At 42.8% G+C, this 18,220-nt stretch overlaps 1 protein-coding gene across 4 annotated transcripts in view; it reads left to right on the plus strand.

Moving 5' to 3' along the window:
* IQGAP2 (IQ motif containing GTPase activating protein 2) overlaps positions 1 to 18,220 on the plus strand; it is a 284,603-nt gene that overhangs the window by 32,007 nt on the left and 234,376 nt on the right. For all 4 annotated transcript variants that reach the window (XM_029216538.1, XM_029216541.1, XM_029216540.1 and 1 more), the window contains exon 2: positions 14,999 to 15,098. In XM_029216538.1, coding sequence (XP_029072371.1) covers positions 14,999 to 15,098 — 100 coding nt within the window. The remainder of the gene's footprint in view (positions 1 to 14,998; positions 15,099 to 18,220) is intronic.

Consider the following 18,220-nt stretch of genomic DNA (forward strand, 5'->3'; position numbering starts at 1 on the left):
ATATATATATATATATATATATATATATATATATATATATATATATACACACACACATTCTTTTCTTTAATATTCTTTTCCATTACGGTGTATCACAGGATATTGAATATAGCTCCCTGTGCTATACAGAAGGATCTTGTTGTGTGTCCGTTCTATATATAATAGCTTACATCTGCTAACCCCTACCTCCCACTCCATCCCTCCCCCAACTCCCTCCCCCTTGGCAGCCACCAGTCTGTTCTCTATGTCTGTAATTCTGTTTCTGTTTCATAGATAGGTTCATTTGTGAAATATTTTAGATTCCACATACAAGTGATAGCATATGGTATTTGTCTTTCTCTGACTTACTTCACTTAGTTTGATGATCTCTAGTTGCATCCATGTGGCTGCAAATGGCATTATTTCATTCTTTTTTATGGCCCAGTAGTATTCCATTGTATATATGTATCACATCTTCTTCATCCATTCATCTGTCAGTGGACATTTAGGTTGTTACCATGATTTGCCAATTGTGAATAGTGCTGCTATGAACATAGGGGTGCATGTATCTTTTTGAATTATAGTTTTGTCTGGATATATGCCCAGGAGTGGGATTGCTGGATCATGTGGTAATTCTATTTTTAGTTTTCTGAGGAACCTCCATACTGTTTTCCACAGTGGCTGCACCAACTTACATTCCCACCAACAGTGTAGGAGGGTTCCCTTTTCTCCACATAGGACTGTTTCTTAAATCTCCATCTCCGTTTCCCATGGATGCAACTTTGCACATGTTCCAAGAAAAAACAAATCCTTGTTGACTCTGAATACTGATGAATGGTAAAATAAGGAACTTGGTTTGAGTATTTAAATTAATAGTAAGTACAGTAATTTATGTCCCTGATTTAACAACTGATGCCAAATGCACTATATATGGAACTACATAGGAGATTATGTGTGTTATCAGGTAGAAGTGCCAGGTTAACTTTGTTGAAAGAGTTTTTATTAATAGAATCAAACTCTGCCCAGCTCTTTAATGATGAGCTATCATCTGACCTTCCCACTGTCATCACACCACCTGTACTCCTTTCAACTACACGGCTCAGAAACAGCTATACAATGTCCTGGTTCCTCCCAAGACGTTCAGCGACTTGGAAGGGTGGGGAGGGGAGGAGTGGAGACTTGGAGGGCTGAGGAATGGGACAGGAGACAGAGCACAACGATGCGTCTTGAAAGTGCACATGCAACTTCTTCATGCTTCTTGTCTTCTCTAGTTGTGTTTCCCACCCAACTTTCTCTCCCCTCCCTCAAAACCTGACTTCAAACTCAATCTAGAAAACTGGCTCTGAGTAATCCTATCATTGAATACTCTCTTCTCTTCCTCTTGGCTTTTCTGTCCTTTGTCCTGTCATTAGTTGGCCCTTTTTCCAAAGGTTTTCTAAAATTTTCTCCAATGTTAAATGTTTTCTGTTAGATCGTAAACTGTTAAGGGCACAGACTCCTTTCTCCCGCCTCATCCCATCTCTTCCCTCCACCCCTGACGTGCGCTGTGACTATTTAACTGCTAGTTAGAGACTTTGCTACTTACCAAAAGAAGCACATTCTGTTGTTGTTGTATTTATTGGTTTTAATTATAAGCCACTTGGAAGGCATTTTAGGACTCTGCATCTCCATAATTGTCTGCCAGCATTTTGCACCTAACAGATCAATTGTATGAATAAGTTTCCATCCTCACTTGGCTTCATAAACGTGGATGTGTCTGCTGCACAGATGCTAGCAGGGCTCTCCTCTCTGGAGTAGAAACAATGGCTTAATTCTGAAATTGTATTCAGGTCTTCTGAGGAACTAGTGCCGATACCCAATTTGGCTTTCTCCTCTCATCTACATCGGACCAGTGGTGCAAGGGGATTTACATATAGTGCCATGGTCCTTGTCCCCAGGCAGAAAAGAAATGCCAGGGGAGATCAGTTATTCATTTAAGTCCGAAGCAGAAGAGCATGAATTATGTTTAAGGTGGCTGCTGTCCTGGCTGCTCTATAAAGTTTTTTGAGCTTTGGACTAAAGAATTCTAATTTCTAAAAACTTTGGTGTTTTTCATTGTGTTTATAAATGCATCCATTTTTCTAAATTTGGGACCCTGTACTTTCTATGAGCAGTAGTTCTGCGTGTTAGAACAAAAAGCACACAACAAGCCAAAACCAAAATGTTTTCAGCTTTGTTGCCCAAGTGGGGTAAATTCTTTCCCACAAGAGAGCCGTTCCCAGGGTATTTTATCCACTTTCCAAGTAGTTTACAAAATCACAGTTTGTATACATTCTCTTCAGCCTGCAAACTCGATGTTTGCTTCACTCACTCTTGCCAACTCAACTCCCTTCCCGCATCGGCCATTCCAGTTCCCCCTGCCGCTCCCTGTATCGTTGACCTAGAAGAATAAAAATATGTTTGCTCTAATGTAATAGGGTACCTCCAAAAGTTCAGTAAAAACTAAACAGAAGCCAGGAGTTGGTTTTAAATACAAACCAGCTCTGTAATCTATGAGCTCTGGGACCTTGAGCAAAACACTTACCGCATTTTAGCCCTGGTCAAGTGGAGGTAATAATGCTTGTCCATCTATCTGATGGGGCTGTGGCAGTCATATGATCTAATTGATGTGGTAGCGCTTCATAAATGTAGATGAATTCTGTGAGGCCAAAGCTGGTTCGAGTCCTGCTCTTTGCTGTTGGTGTGATCTGCAGCATTTTATGATTTCTCACGAATCCAGTATCCCACAGACCCTAAATGTGTGAGCTGACGCCGATTTTCATACTCTGTTTAAAAGCCAGAGACGCTTCTTGCTCATTAAAACTAGCCTAAACTGCTTTAGTCCAAAGTCAAGTTGAAATGAATTCTGTAGCCGTGACTATATTGCCAACATACCTCCATTTGCATAGTATGATCCATCGGAGAGCTGAATTTTTGGCATGCTTTAAAAATTGACTGTCCTGGGCTTCCCTGGTGGCTCAGTGGTTAAGAATCCGCCTGCCAATGCAGGGGACACGGGTTTGAGCCCTGGTCCGGGAAGATCCCACTTGCCACAGAGCAACTAAGTCCATGCGCCACAACTACTGAGCCTGCGCTCTAGAGCCCACGTGCCGCAACTACTGAGCCCGTGTGCCGCAACTACTGAAGCCCGTGTGCCTAGAGCCTGTGCTCTGCAGCAAGAGAAGCCACCACAATGAGAAGACTGCACGCCGCAAGGAAAGAGTAGCCCCCCTTGCCGCAACTAGAGAAAGCCCGCGCACAGCAACGAAGACCCAACGCAGCCAAAAATAAATAAATAAATAAATAAATTTATTAAAAAAAAAAAATTGTCCCGAATCATGTGTTCATTCACACTCACTAACAAACAGCATATGCTTGCATTAATAGTACCCTTCTGTTCTACATCCTAGGCTTCTGAGTCTGTTTTATTAAAGTCCTCTTCTAAATAACACGTTTAAAGTCAGCTCCTCATATACCCCTACAATAGTGGGATGCCTCCATGTTGTTTCCTTGTTAATTACACAAACTTGTCTTTACGGACATTGGCCTGGGGGTTGCCCTTCTGGTGCAGAGCCATGTGCAGTTTCCACGTCCACCATCTGAAGTCACAAAATGAGTTGGCTGCTCTCTGTTGGCTTCCTTTTTCTTCCCCCGTACCAGGCTCTTCTTTTTTTTTTTTTTCCAGGCTCTTCTTCATCCTGTTCGTCCTGTTGCCAAATTGTGCTCTTGTAAAGCATACCCGTGGTTTTCTTCTAGTTCAGACTTGTAAGCTTTCATGTCACATAGGTCTGCTGCAGCCTTCTCTTTGTTCTCCAGCTTAGGTCCTCTTCTGTTCATTCCCTTTCACTTACCTCTATCCCTACCTCTTCTCTCTCGTGAGCTTAACCACACCTTCCAACAGAGTGTGGTGCCATTAATCATCTTCCTCTCTGCTGTCTTTGAACTTCTGTGTGTGTGTGTGTGTGTGTGTGTTTTACACAATAAAGCTGATTGAATATTCATCATAAATTTTAATGCCTGTGATTCTTTTTTTTTTTTTTTTTTTGCGGTACGCGGGCCTCTCACTGTTGCGGCCTCTCCCGTTGCGGAGCACAGGCTCCGGACGCGCAGGCTCAGCAGCCATGGCTCACGGGCCCAGCCACTCTGCGGTATGTAGGATCCTCCCGGTCCGGGGCACGAACCCGTGTCCCCTGCATCGGCAGGCAGACTCTCAACCACTGCGCCACCAGGGAAGCCCTGCCTGTGATTCTTTTCTAGAAGTTCAAATGGGTCAATTAGTTGCATGAAAGGTATCTTTCTCAGTGAAACTGGCATTAAGGCTTATTCCTCATCATATTTTAAACATCTTTCTGTAACTGAACATAAAAACAAATTTAATCTTATTTCTGATATAATTACAGTAGTACACATCAGTGGTACAGAGCAGCGGTCCCCAACGTTTTTGGCATCAGGGACCGGTTTCATGGAAGACAGTTTTTCCACGGACGGGGGGGTGGGGGGGGGGGGGGGTGGTTAGGGGCGCGGGGGATGGTTCAGACGATAATGTGAGCAGTGGAGAGCAGCAGATGAAGCTTTGGTTGCTTGCCGGCCGCTCACCTCCTGCTGTGCGGCCTGGTTCCTAACAGGCCGCAGACCGGTACTGGTGCACAGCCCAGGAGCTGGGGACCCCTGGTACAGATATTTGGAAAATGTGTAGGAATCAAAGTTAAGGAAAAAACTCCAGAGCCCTCCTTTTGGGAACAAGTGCTTTAACATTTTAGCATTTCCTTTTAGGTTTTTTCCCCTTGATTAGAGTGTATATGATATACTCTTATATAATTATTATAGCAATATACACATACATATATATATATATATAATATCTATACGTGTGTGGAATTAAAATTGTGGTGCTTTTTAAAATTTATATAGCTTCAAATACATTCAATTTGCAAATTATATGGGACATAGATGCTAAAGCTGCTGAGTGAGGGAAAAATTGAGTATAATCAATTATCCTTGGAAAAACTAGCTGATTATCTGTGTCTTTACTATACATGTTTGTAAGTTTTATATCTTATAACTAATTTAATATTTGATTATATTAGAATTTATTAAAATATATGATTTTAAAATATTTTTTACAAATAATCATACAACAGCTTCATGAGGGTAGATGGCATTATTCCCATTTTTCAGATGAGGAAACTGAGTGTCTAGTTAACTCTTTTTAAAAATATTTATTTATTTGGCTGCATTGGGTCTTAGTTGCGGCACGAGGGCTTCTCTCTTTCTCTCTAGTTGTGGCGTGCAGGCTTAGTAGTTGTGGTGCACAGGCTCCGGAGTGCGTGGGCTCAGTAGTTGCAGCTCACGGGCTCTCTAGTTGTGACGTGTAGGCTCTAGAGTGAAGGCTTAGTTGCCCCACAGCATGTGGGACCTTAGTTCCCCAACCAGGGATCGAACCCATGTGCCCTGCGTTGGAAGGCAGATTCTTAACCACTGGACCACCAGGGAAGTACCTAGTTAACTCTTTCATAACTGAGTGTGACAGTGTTATAGGCACCCAAAATCACTGCTCTTTCTTCTCAGCGCCCCCTTCCCTTTTTTAAAAATCAGGTATCTTTGTCAGTTTAGGCAGAAATTCACCTTTGGGGGGAAAAGAGGAGTAAGTAGAATGGGGGAGGGTGCCTCAGTAAAACATGGTAAATTTTCTCAAACGTGTTCTCAGCATTTATTGATCATATGACTTTGCATATGACGTGATGTATCATGTACGTAGCATCATTTAGTTTTTTGTTTTGATCTTGTTTCAACTCTTGCATTCCTGATACAGTCTAACTTGGCAGTACTGAATACTATCTTAATATTTTTTCCTTCATTGGACTACATTTGAGGTTTCTGCATCTCTAAGAAATAAGCCTGTAATTTTACTGTCTATACTTTCTCAAGATAATAGCGCTAATTGATGTGGTTTCCAGTAGGAAAAATAAAGTCACATAAATCTATCTGCTGATTAATGAGATATCAGTAATACCATTAATAACACCCTCAGAAGAGCCTAATGGCCGCTGGGCCAGTCATCAAACATTTACATGCAGGGAGGCAGCAGGACTTGGGGAGAGTAGAAAGATCAGAACTTTGGAATCAGAGTTCTTTCAGATCCCAATTCTGCCACTGAATTGTCGTTAAGATCTTAGAATTACCTAAACCTAAATGACCGAACCTCTCTGAGTTTTTTTCCCACCAGAAAAGGGGAGATTCAAATTCCTATCTTAAAGGGGGATAAGCGATAATATATGTAAAGTATCTGGCACATAGTAAGTGATCATTATGTGTTAATCCTTTCTGTCTGCTACTTTTCATGCACGTATCACAAAGTGCTCACGTGAATGAGAGAAAGGCAACATAGGCATCTGAAACGCAGAGAAGACTCACAACCAAGAGGCTGTTTTGTTTTCTTGCACTTACCTTTGAACTATTTGTGATTTATTATTTCTTTTCTCCTAATAGTCAAGGAAAAATTAGGCCAAGCTGCCCTATTCTATTGTCTTCTAAGACTCCTAGCTTTGTGGCAACACCCTCTGATATTCTGGGTTATTTGGAGTAGTTTGAGGGGACAGGGACAGGGTATTACCAGTGACTTGCTACTTCTTGAGAACAGCCCAGGAACTGTCACTACGTAACCTGCTAAGTCTGTTTAACAGTTGTAAAATAGCATTATTCCCATGAAGTATTAAAGTTTAGGTAAACATCTGTGTCCTTAAAATATTCATTATCTGTAGAAAACAGGGAGAATCATTTTAGGACTGGTTGTAAATAATTTGGAGCATTTTTGCACTGAGCATCTAAAGCACAGAAAGTTCCTATCCAAGTGAGATGAGTTGAATTTCTTTCCCTTCCTTTAAAAATAGTAGAAGCTCATCCAGACTAAAGATTTTTATAATTCCTTCTGTAATTTTAGCTCTTGGGGTTAAAAAGTCTTAAATTGGCCTTGGAAACTTGACACTCCATTCTTCCTTACTGAGATCTGTGTGGGGATGACAAAGTGTGTAGGAGCAGGCAGTGAGCAAATGGAATTCTCCCTGTGCCGACTTGGTAGCAAAAGAGATGGTTTTTGTCCCAAAAATGTTTTTTTTGCAATTATAATTGACTACAGAATCCCAAATCTGAGAATCATTGCTTTTAATTCTTCTCCCAAATTGAGCAAAGTTCCAGACAGACCCCTCCCTCCCATCCCAGACTTCAGGTTGGCCCACCTTTGTATATGGGCCTTAACATCTTCATGGTCTGCTTTGAGTTTCCAGATTATTAAAAAAAAAAAAAAAAAAAGACATTCTTGTTCACGTTTTCACAGTGGCCCCAAATTAATTTTACCCCCATGTGTGAGATGTAGAAGTGAGGTCCTGTTCTGAAAAGGTGTCCTGGGTTTTGAGATCCAGCCTTGTTAGAAACAGATGGCATCTTAGGTGCTCAAGTATGATCACATTCTTGGGGGGAAAAGTTTGGGACCTTTTGTATCAAAGTGGAATCAAAGAACTCTTTTTCATATGTGGATCTTAAAGCTATGTACATTTAAATCATGTTTGCAGAAAGGGGTAACCTTTTTCACAAAGCCTGAAATGTTTCTCGTTTTTCTGAGTAATTACAACAAAGAAGGTATCTAACTCTTCTGGGCCTTAATAACCTCACTTGAAAAAGGACATTGGTAGCCAATCAGAGACCCTAATGCTTGTAAGGAAGCTGTGTAGTTTGTTGGTTACCCTTCTTTCCCCACCTAGGAAATTCTCCTTCTAATGCTGAACTTGAAGATTTAGGGTTTTAGAGGAGGTGGCCACAGTCCCTTAATGCCATATGTAACCTGAATATCCTCTGAAGTTGTGTGTTGATTTATAACTCTGGAGAGTTCTTAGAAATGTATGCTGGGGGAGAAGTTCCAGGAAAGGTGTGGAGGACAGACTTCAAATTCAGTTCTCCTTCCCTTGGGATCGGGACAGTATGGCTGTATTACCATCAGGGCTTGGAATTAGTTGGACTAAATTTAGGAAGGACATAGCATCTCTGCCCGTCAAGCACAAAGCTGAACATGCCAATCAGCAGACTTTACTGAGCACCTACTATTTACCAGGTACTTCGTAGGGATGTGGAGATGGATGAGCTGTGAGCCCATGCACTCAGTGTCTTATAATTTCCATGGCTTGATGAAACCTTCAATGTCTTAAACAGGTGGAATGACAGTCTCTATTGTTGTTTCATATTCTTTAGGGTGCCTGGGAATACGTTTCGGGTTGCTAAGGACTTCAACCCCAGGTTTGTCTACTTTTCAAAAGAAAGTTCAGTTTAGGGAAGTTTGATCGTGTGGTCCTTTAAGGCTTAAGATTAAGTAGCTGCGAAATGCTCCAGGAAGCTGGTAGGAAGCCAGAATATATCACGGGTCAGTTTACTGAGTATCAGCTTACTGGAAATCTTGGACTTGGGGTTCTCTCATTTTTTGTATCCTACCCCTGTAACCTGCCCCAGTTTTAGGGTTTCGGAATCAGTTCTCTTCCATGGGGTATACATCTCTGGTAACCATAAGTTCTGAGAGGGAGGAGATACCCATTTAGGTGTAAAGGCAGTCTGAACTCTTGAAAGATGGTTCAGTACATGTTTGAATTGAATGACCTACCTGAGGATATTCAGGGTTCCTTACAGAAATTTTGAGTTACACAAAACAACAATGTGACCATACAATGCTAAACTATGGCACGTTTCTATGAATTGATGATTCATATTATATTCTTAACCTGCTTTTTCTTAAATAATACCGTTTTGTAAAGTGGAGATTCCCAACCCTGGTTTTGTGATTCTTGCCAGCCTTCCCTCCAGTATATCCCTACTTACCTAAGCATCCTGTAAGTATGCCAATGTTTTAGTTGTTTAACTCTAATAAAAACTTCATGAGGGACTTAGTGTGTCATACTTGTCACTTGTGTCCAGTCCCTAGAACAGACTGGCACAAAGCAGCCACTGTAATATTTGTTGAACAAATGAATAAATTTTAATACAAAGGAGATGGTGGCCTTGGTGTCCTTGTGTGAAGGGAGCAAGTAGAGTAGCTGAAGTGAACAAGTGACCACGCCAACTCCTTCATGAATAAGGTAGGTCTTGGGCTATTTTCCCGGTGGATTTTGTGGGTGTCCTTTGAAAAATGATCTCCTTAGGTTCCTTCCGTCTCTAACCTTATAGTTCTATTTCAAAACCTTTTCTACAGACTCATTCTGTTCCTTAAACCTCTGAATAAACCCTATAATGCAATTTCCACAGAATGTGATTGCTTTACCATCATTTAGCCAATGTCAGCTAACATAACAAAGTGTTTTGTGAGTTGCTAATACTTAAGGAAGTTGTTCTCCACAAGGAACGTCGTCGTGTTTCTTAGGGTTCAAGGCAGCAAGTAAAGATGAACTTTAGAGGAAGTCTCAGTTAATCAATTTGCTTTAAAATAAAAGCAACTCGGGCTTCCCTGGTGGCGCAATGGTTGAGAGTCCGCCTGTCGATGCAGGGGACACGGGTTCGTGACCCGGTCCGGGAAGATCCCACATGCCGCAGAGCGGCTGGGCCCGTGAGCCATGGCCGCTGAGCCTGCGCGTCCGGAGCCTGTGCTCCACAACGGGAGAGGCCACAACACTGAGAGGCCCGCGTACCGCAAAAAAATAAATAAATAAAATAAAATAAAATAAAATAAAAGGCACTCTGAAGGCACTTCAGTGATCTTCCCTTGGGCTTGGCAGTGACAAGCGCCTTCCACAGCTCATTCAGATTCAGCAGCAGCATGGCGCTGGGCAAAGAGCAGGGGCTGAGGTGCTGAGGGACCTCAGTTCCAGCCCTGGCTCTGACATTGACCCAGCAGTAACTGTAGGCGGTCCCTTTCCCTTGCATGACCCCCTTCTCCTCAATTGTAAGAAAGAGTTCGTTCCTATCTTTCAGGGAGATGATGAAAAGCACACAGTAATGTGGAAAAGTGCTTCATAGGCGATAAAGTCATGCTTAAGTGTATTCTTTTATCAGCTCCGTGATGGCTTTTTAAATGGCAGTGTCATCCATGCCAGTGGCTCTTATTAGAAGTTGCTACTTAGGAAATATTGAGTAATGCAGAAATATTTGCAGGCAACCTCTGTGGCCCAGAGGGCTCTGCTTTTGTCATGGTTAAGACATTCTCACACTCGTAACCTTGGCTTACGCTTTGACAATAGATTATGAAGGAAGGAAGGTGAGACTGAAGTGTGTGTGGTCGCAAGGGCAGTAGCCAGGTATGTGGTCCAGTGGGCCGGGTCAGGAGGGAAGGAAGGGATGTGTAAAAAGAAGCCCCATGAGGGCAAACATTTTTTGTTTTGTTCACTGCCCCGTCCCTGGTGCTTTGACTCATGCCTGGCTCATAGAATCTGTGAATTGAATCTGAGTCAAGTAAAGTCTATAGAATGGCGCTGTTATTTGCTCCATCAATGACCACGTCCTTTATTCAGTGTAAATAGGCAAATAAAACTACCCCCCATAGATACTTTAAAGCCCATTTATTACTCTTTCCTGATAAGAGATTAGTTGTTCATCAGATATTTGAATGGAGCATGCAGCCTGTGCAGGGAAGCGTGCTGCTCACCGTGAGGACACAGATATGTCTTCTAGGAGTTTACTGTTAAACGAAGTAGTATAGGAGTTACTGGTACCAAACGCAGGTATGTGTGCCCCACGCACAGTGAGGCCAGACAAACCGAAACGTAAACATGGGAGTTTGGAGCAGAGAAAGGTTTATTGCAGGACCAAGCAAGGAGAACAGGTGGCTCGTGCTCACAACCCCCAAACTCTCTGATGGTTTTCGGGGAGAAGTTCTGATAGGCAGAATTTGGGGTGGGGGCTGCAGAGTGTGTGGCTTTCTTCTTCTTCTGGTGGTGAGGTAACAGGGTGGTGCTCTAGGAATCTTGTGCTCAGCCTGAAGTTACCATCCTCCACCTGGGTGGGGGCCTTAGTTCCTGTAGAAGAACTCAAAGATATATATGTTTTTTAATTTATTTATTTAATTTATTTATTTTATTGATTTATTGTTTCTGGCTGCGTTGGGTCTCTGTTGCTGCGTGCAGACTTCCTCTAGTTGCGGCGAGCGGGGGCTACTCTTTGTTGCGGTGCGTGGGCTTCTCATTGCGGTGGCTTCTCGTTGTGGAGCACAGGCTCTAGGCATGAGGGCTTCAGTAGTTGTGGCACGTGGGCTCAGTAGTTGTGGCTCGCAGACTGTAGAGTGCAGCTCAGTGAACTCAAAGATATTGTTATATATGTTCCTTGAGGAGGAACCGGGACCCTGCCCATCGCTGCACTATAGTTTCTTGACTGCTCCTTCTTTGTTTCTGCATTCCTTCCCTTCCCTGATTAGTAACTGTTTGAGTCTGTCCTTTGGTACTCAGGGAAGGTCTAGGAGGCTAAAATTTTTTTCCTGCAAACAAGAAACAGGGGACCCGGAAAGGATTTGTACCCGGGAGGCTCCCACAGGGTCCTGTCCGGTTTCAGTGCCAGGAGAGAGGACAGTGTGAACAGGAATAGTCAGGGGAGACTTTGGGAAGGAAGTGGCCCTTGATTGAGCCTTAAAGATAGGTAGAGGGGCTTCCCTGGTGGCACAGTAGTTAAGAATCTGCCTGCCAATGCAGGGGACACGGATTCAAGCCCTAGTCCGGGAAGATCCCACATGCCACGGAACAACTAAGCCTGCGAGCCACAACTACTGAGCCCACATGCCACAACTACTGAAGCCTGCGCGCCTAGAACCCGTGCTCCGCAACAAGAGAGGCCACCACAATGAGAAGCCCGCGCACTGCAACGAAGAGTAGCCCCCGCTTGCCGCAACTAGAGAAAGCCCGCGTGCAACCAATGCAGCCAAAAATAAGTAAATTACTTAAATAAATAAATTTATAAAAAAACAAGACAGAATTCCATCAGCTATGGCCAAAACGTTGCAGTGGCAATATAAAACTTTGTGGGGAGAGTGTGTTTTAATTCAAACGTTAAGTCAGATCTTCTCTTTGGGCAGGGTGATGTCAGAGTTTGAGAGCCCCCAGCAGCCCTGGGCTGGTAGGATGCTGCATGGCTTGTGGAGGCAGTTGGGGGGCAGAGGCCTGGGGGCCAGCGCTGCTGGTGCTTCCGCCTCCTACTGGGTGGGCTGGTTGAGGCTGGAAGGAAGCAGCAGCCAGGAAGGAAGGTGGCAGTGAGAGTGACCCCACCTTTACCTCTGAGGAGGGCAAAATGACCAGGTGGACTCCGACTGAGAGTTTTCTATTGCTTTCAAGCTTTAACATGCTGAAGGTACCATAAAATGGAAATATTCTGTCAGAAATGGGAGGCAGTCTTTAGACTGAAATTAAAATGAGAAGCTGGTAGTCATGGGGGGTCCTGGGGATTAACTGTTAGGAACAATGGAGATGGAGGATGAGCTGATGCTACGCGGGCATGCCGGGAATCTTCTAAGAAAACCCAGAATGAGAAGATCATAATTTCAAAGTATATTCATGTCAGGATGATGGTTAGCGCACTTACTAAAGATTCACTGGAAGATAATTGCTGAGCAAATATTTGAGTGCCCTCTCCGTGCAAGGAACCACATAAAAGATGAAGCAAAAGAGTCGTTTCCTCTAAAGAATCCCCAGTCTGGAGAGCGAGATGTGACCCAGTTACAGTGGGGGCTTCCACGATGAGTGATATAATAGAAATGTGGACCAAGGTGCTGAGGACTGGGGATGGTTTCTGATTTCGAGATCCACAGAAGTTTGCTCAAGAAGATACAGAGATGTCACACACAGGTGGGACAGTGGCTTTCTAGACAGAGAGATGTTGGAGAGCAGAAGAATTCAAACTTAAAAGGGAGTGGTTTGGGCCTGGAACCTGGTGCTGCCAGGAAGGGTGGCTGAACTGTAGGCTTCAGGTAGGGGAGGGGAGAGAACGTGTTTTCTTCCTGAACTTTGTTCTGTAAGAAGTAGGGATCCATTGAAGGTTTGGAGAGGAAGAATGGCATCAGTAGGACTGTATGTTAGAAAGATGCTTCTGGGGACGGTGAGGAGAATGGGTGGAGGAGGGGTGGCGACTGGGGGGCTGTTTGAGGGCCGTTGCAAGAGCCCAGGGGAGAGATGTCAGAGGCCTGGGGTCTCCGAGTGGAGGTGCAGAGGAGGGTTGTTCGAGAGCTTCGGTACGTTTCCTAAATCTGAAAGCTCTCTTCTAAAGTTAAATCAGATTCAATTTGTTAAAAAAAAAAAAAAAAAAGATGCTTTTGACAAATACAAATCTTTGTTGAGCCCTCTCGGTGTCATTGGTGTGGGCTGAGGTCTCCCCGTTTTAAGGAATGGAGCCACAAGGAAACTTGGGAGTCGTCGGACGGGGGCAGGAATCGGGAAAGGATAGTGATCCGTGTGGAAATTCCTGCTCCTTTGGCCCTGCTTTTGTTGTATACCAGCCTGTCCTAGCGCTCTTCCAGCCTCTCCTGCTGCTTCTTTTTCTTCCTCCCCCATAAACAAAGACATTTCCCAAAGTTCTGTACTTGCTTTTTACATCCCATCCAAATACTTCTAGCTCTAATGTTTCTGCTCTTCACTTGGGCAAATGGCCTCTCAGCCTGTTTGCTCACAGGGTAAAGTGGGATAGATTATGCACCTGCCTCAGAGAGAGTTGTGAGACTTGAATGAAACACTGCATAGAAAACACTGCCTAACCCTTGAAGGAAAGTAAGTGCTCAATAAATAAGCATCTAGTACATATTTCCATGCTTACGGTATTCCGTCATTTTTTATATTGACGTAAATTTAATCTCCCCTTTCTTTTGAGTTCTTTGATGGTTTGGTATTATTTTTCGATCTTAAGTGTCGAACACTGTACTTGCCCAGTAAGAGTTCAAAATGTGATCTTACTGCCTTTTGTCTGCCAGATTGATATTTCAGATTCCTCATCAGTAGGGCATGGGGTTGACCTTTCCTAGGGATGGATGAATGACCTTCACATCCTTTTCTCCTCTGCTTGGGACCAGGGGTCCCATTTATGGAACGGCTGACTGGCGCTGGCGGCTGGGGAACAAAAGAGCAAACACGGACGGTCCTGCCCCTCGTGACCACAGCCTTGCTGCCTGCACATATTGTCTTCGTTAGATGAGTAATCTAACAAATGAGAAACCACATTCATTTTACAACCATCAGAATGAAATTTCAGGACTGAACAGGAAAAGGGGGTCCTTTTCATGAGAGAGGAGTGTTGTCGTGTAAATAGGCAGCTAAGAGTTGGCTGATGTGACTGTTGGCGGCTGTGGGGTACTGTTGAGCCCGCAGGCAGAGGAAATGCAATCAGGAAATGGGGAAGCTGCGCTCTCTACAGAAAAGCAAGGCTGAAGCATGGCAGTTTATAAACTACGCTTGTGTTGGAATAAAGGGTGTGGGCTTGGAGACTCTGCTCACTGGCTGTCTCCGTGGCTTTTTTCTTTTGGATACCTGTTGACCAGGGAAAGTTAGCCTTGTAAAGACCAAGAGATAAACGAGGGAGGGATTTTAGTGACTTTGTCATCTGTAAAGTAGGATTTGGGTTGGATGAGAAACCTTAATTCCCTCTAGGAGTGTTAAAACACAGGTCCTTGTAGATTCGTTGCTCAGCCCCAGAATTTCTAGGATGGTCCAAGCTGAGCCATTGGACCAGTTCTACAAGCTTGTTGAGCGAAGTTGTTGCTGGTAGACCGTCCTCTAATTGACTTGAGGCTGTCTAAATCCTGTGGCATCATGTCTGTGAAATCTGATTGCTATTCTCCTTCTATTATTTCATGTCAACTTATACTTCAGTATTGCATTTTCTGCTAGAAATAATATAATATTGTAAAGTCCAACAGCAAATCTCTTCCTGCGCTTGACGTTTCAATACCCCCATCCCTCATTATTCAGTGTTGGGCTGCATATGCATTTTTCCTAGTTGGTCATCTCATTATTTGATGAACACTGCCCTTAACAAGTCATGTGATGTTATCCTCTATTTCTAGCTATTGTGGACGACGAAAGACTCTCGGCAGAGGAGATGGATGAGAGGAGGCGGCAGAATATCGCGTATGAATATTTGTGCCACCTGGAGGAAGCCAAAAGGTAAGATTCAAACTTAGTCTATTTGTGCACCTTCTCTTGGAGATGAGCTTTGGGGTACTGTATTTTTAATAACTCATCTGCAGCCTTTTTGGTAGTAAGGTAATGGGAGAAGAACCACCTGTGTTTTGTAAATGGCACAACCGAGAAAAAGTTGCTACCACAACCATGGTCAAGGCACTAGGGAGGCAACTGTTCCTTCTTCTTAGAACCTCCTAAGAAATCTCTAGGCAAATTGCAGATTATTTCAGAATTTCTCATCTCTCTGGCATGGATATAGGGAAGCAGCAGAGACTTAAATCAACTTCCTTTTCCTCCAGAGCCGCCTCATATCTTTTCCCCAACTCTACCTCAATGATTATAATTATTACTACTCTTATTAATCAATGTATAATTATATATTCCTATATGCCCAGTAGAAAAATAGCATTTCAGACTGAAGTCCATCGTTCACTAAGCTGGAGAGTAGGTTTATGACAGCAATCTCCTTTTTAACCCATGGGTGTGTGACCGCTTAGGATATGTTGTCTCTAAAATCACACTGACTCTTTTAGACTTTTTAGATTACAAGTCAATGTTGGGTTCTTCAAGGAGAAAGTGAAGATAAAGTATTTGCACTTAGGCCTCGGTATCAGGGGAATCAGAACTTTGTCCTTTGCTGGGTGCATACTGCAGTGCCCATATGCCATGGGTTAGATTCTAATTTAATGCTTTGTGCTGTGATCAAGCAACAGTATTGTTTCATGGACAGATATGTTCCAGCTCTCTCATCTCTGCAGAAAATAAACATGGAGTTAATGGTCATTGGTGTTAATTATCTCTGATCACTGATAAATAACTACCTACAGAGCTAGAAGAATGAGGTTTCTAATCACTGTTTTGTAGAAGAACATTCAGTGACACATGCACTAATTTGGCCTCAAAATTGCTTAAAAGGGGGGTTTTCAAGGTTGTTTAATGTTTTAACAGAGCCTTGTAGCTCTAAGCTCTAAAGGCTCAGTTTTTAAGGTTATTTAATGTGTCTGGAAGTTGACAGTTAGGTTGCAAGTCACTGAAGACTCACCGTCAGTCTAAGATTATTAAAAACATGCTTTTAGTCAAATTGTGGCTAAAGTTAGATAGGGAGAGGGATTCACAGACATTCAAAATAAACATGCTGGACTTTCCTGGTGGCGCAGTGGTTGGGACTCCACCTGTCAATGCAGGAGACACGGGTTCAAGCCCTGGTCCGGGAAGATCCCACATGCTGTGGAGCAGCTAAGCCCGTGCACCACAACTACTGAGCCTGTGCTCTAGAGCCCACGAGCCACAACTACTGAGCCCACATGCCACAACTATTGAGCCCGCACACCTAGACCCCGTGCTCCACAAGAGAAGCCACTGCAGTGAGAAGCCTGTGCACGGCAACGAAGAGTGGCCCCCGCTCGCCATAACTAGAGAAAGCCCGTGCACAGCAACGAAGACCCAATGCAGCCAAAAATAAATAAATTTATTTTTTTAAAAAAAGACAAAGTTTAAAGAAAAAAAATCAACGTAACAATTAGCCCAAGTTCTTTGAAGAAAGCTTCCTTAGGAATAATTTTGTTGAAAGAATAGATTGTAAAATACACAGCTTTTCCTCTAGGATGGTTTTCATAAATTTATCTTAAAAGAAGAGATTAGATGTAATATGTATTTATGAATCTTTTATTAATATCTGAACACTTATTATGACTTTCAGGGAAGTTGTTTTTTTTTTTTTTTTTTTTTTTTTGCGATACGCGGGCCTCTCACTGTTGTGGCCTCTCCCGTCGCGGAGCGCAGGCTCCGGACACACAGGCTCAGTGGCCATGGCTCACGGGCCTAGCCACTCCGCGGCATGTGGGATCTTCCCGGACCGGGGCACGAACCTGTGTCCCCTGCATCGGCAGGCAGACTGTCAACCACTGCGCCACCAGGGAAGCCTAGGGAAGCTGTTTTTTGGTTATGGAGTATGTAAGAATTATGTGGCTATTAATAGATATGTTTGTTATGATTTCAGAAAGCATAGTGTACAGAATTCGATGGTCCTGAACTCAGGAAATAAATGAAGGAGTGAGTTAGTATTCAAAAAGTTATTTATTTGAAAGGGTTTATTGCCTGACTCTTTTACAATGTTAATGCCTTAGGAATTTATCATACCGGGTTTATTATAGTGCATGCACGTGTGTGTTCATGTGAGTGTAGCTGCCTCAGAATATTGAATTTCTACTGAATGGTACACTTAGAATGTGAAAGTTTAGCTAGGAAGTGTTTCTTGTTTATTTCAGTTGAACTGACTTTGGTGCATTTCAAGTAGAGATGCATTGGGTTTGTCTTTGTGCCTCGATTTTTTCTTTCCAAGGGTGAGAACTGGAAGGATACCTAGCCTATATGTCCTGTAACTCAAAATTTTTTAAAATTCAGAGTTGTAAGAGTCCAGTGTATCTTTAAGTTTGGTTTTATTACTTTCAAGATTCTGTGATCATTAATCTCAGACCATTTAAAAGTTGCTTCATTCAGAGGAGGATATCACTACCAACACTATAGAAATAAAAAGGATGTTGACGGAGTGCTATGAACAATTATATGCCAACAGATTAGTTAACCTAGATGAAATGTACAGATTCCTAGAAAGACACAAACTACTAAAACTGACTCAAGAAGAAATTTTAAAAACTGAATCGATGTAAAACAAGTAAAAAGGATTGAGTCAATACTCAGTAAACTTCCCGCTCTTCCAAACCATGTAAGAGGAGAGAACACTTCCTAACTCATTCTGTTGAGACCAGTATTACTCTGATACCAAAACTAAAGGTACCTTAAGAAAACTACAGACCAGTATCCCTTATGAATACAAATACAAAAATCCTCAACAAACTCAAACTGAGTTCAGCAACATCTAAAAAGGATTGTATACCATCAAGTGGGATTTATCCCAGCAATGCAAGCTTAGTTTAATCTAAAAATCATTCAATCAAGACAATTCAGTGGGGGAAGAAAAACAGTCTTTTCAACAAATGATGCTGAGACAACTGGATATATACATGCATAAAAATGAATTTGGATCCCTACCTCATACCATATACAAAAATTATCCTAAAATGGTTTTGTTAATCTAAATGTGT

This window comes from Monodon monoceros, unplaced genomic scaffold (genome assembly GCF_005190385.1).
Source record: "Monodon monoceros isolate NGI ecotype Baffin Bay Population unplaced genomic scaffold, NGI_Narwhal_1 Super_Scaffold_12, whole genome shotgun sequence".
Lineage (NCBI taxonomy): Eukaryota > Metazoa > Chordata > Mammalia > Artiodactyla > Monodontidae > Monodon > Monodon monoceros.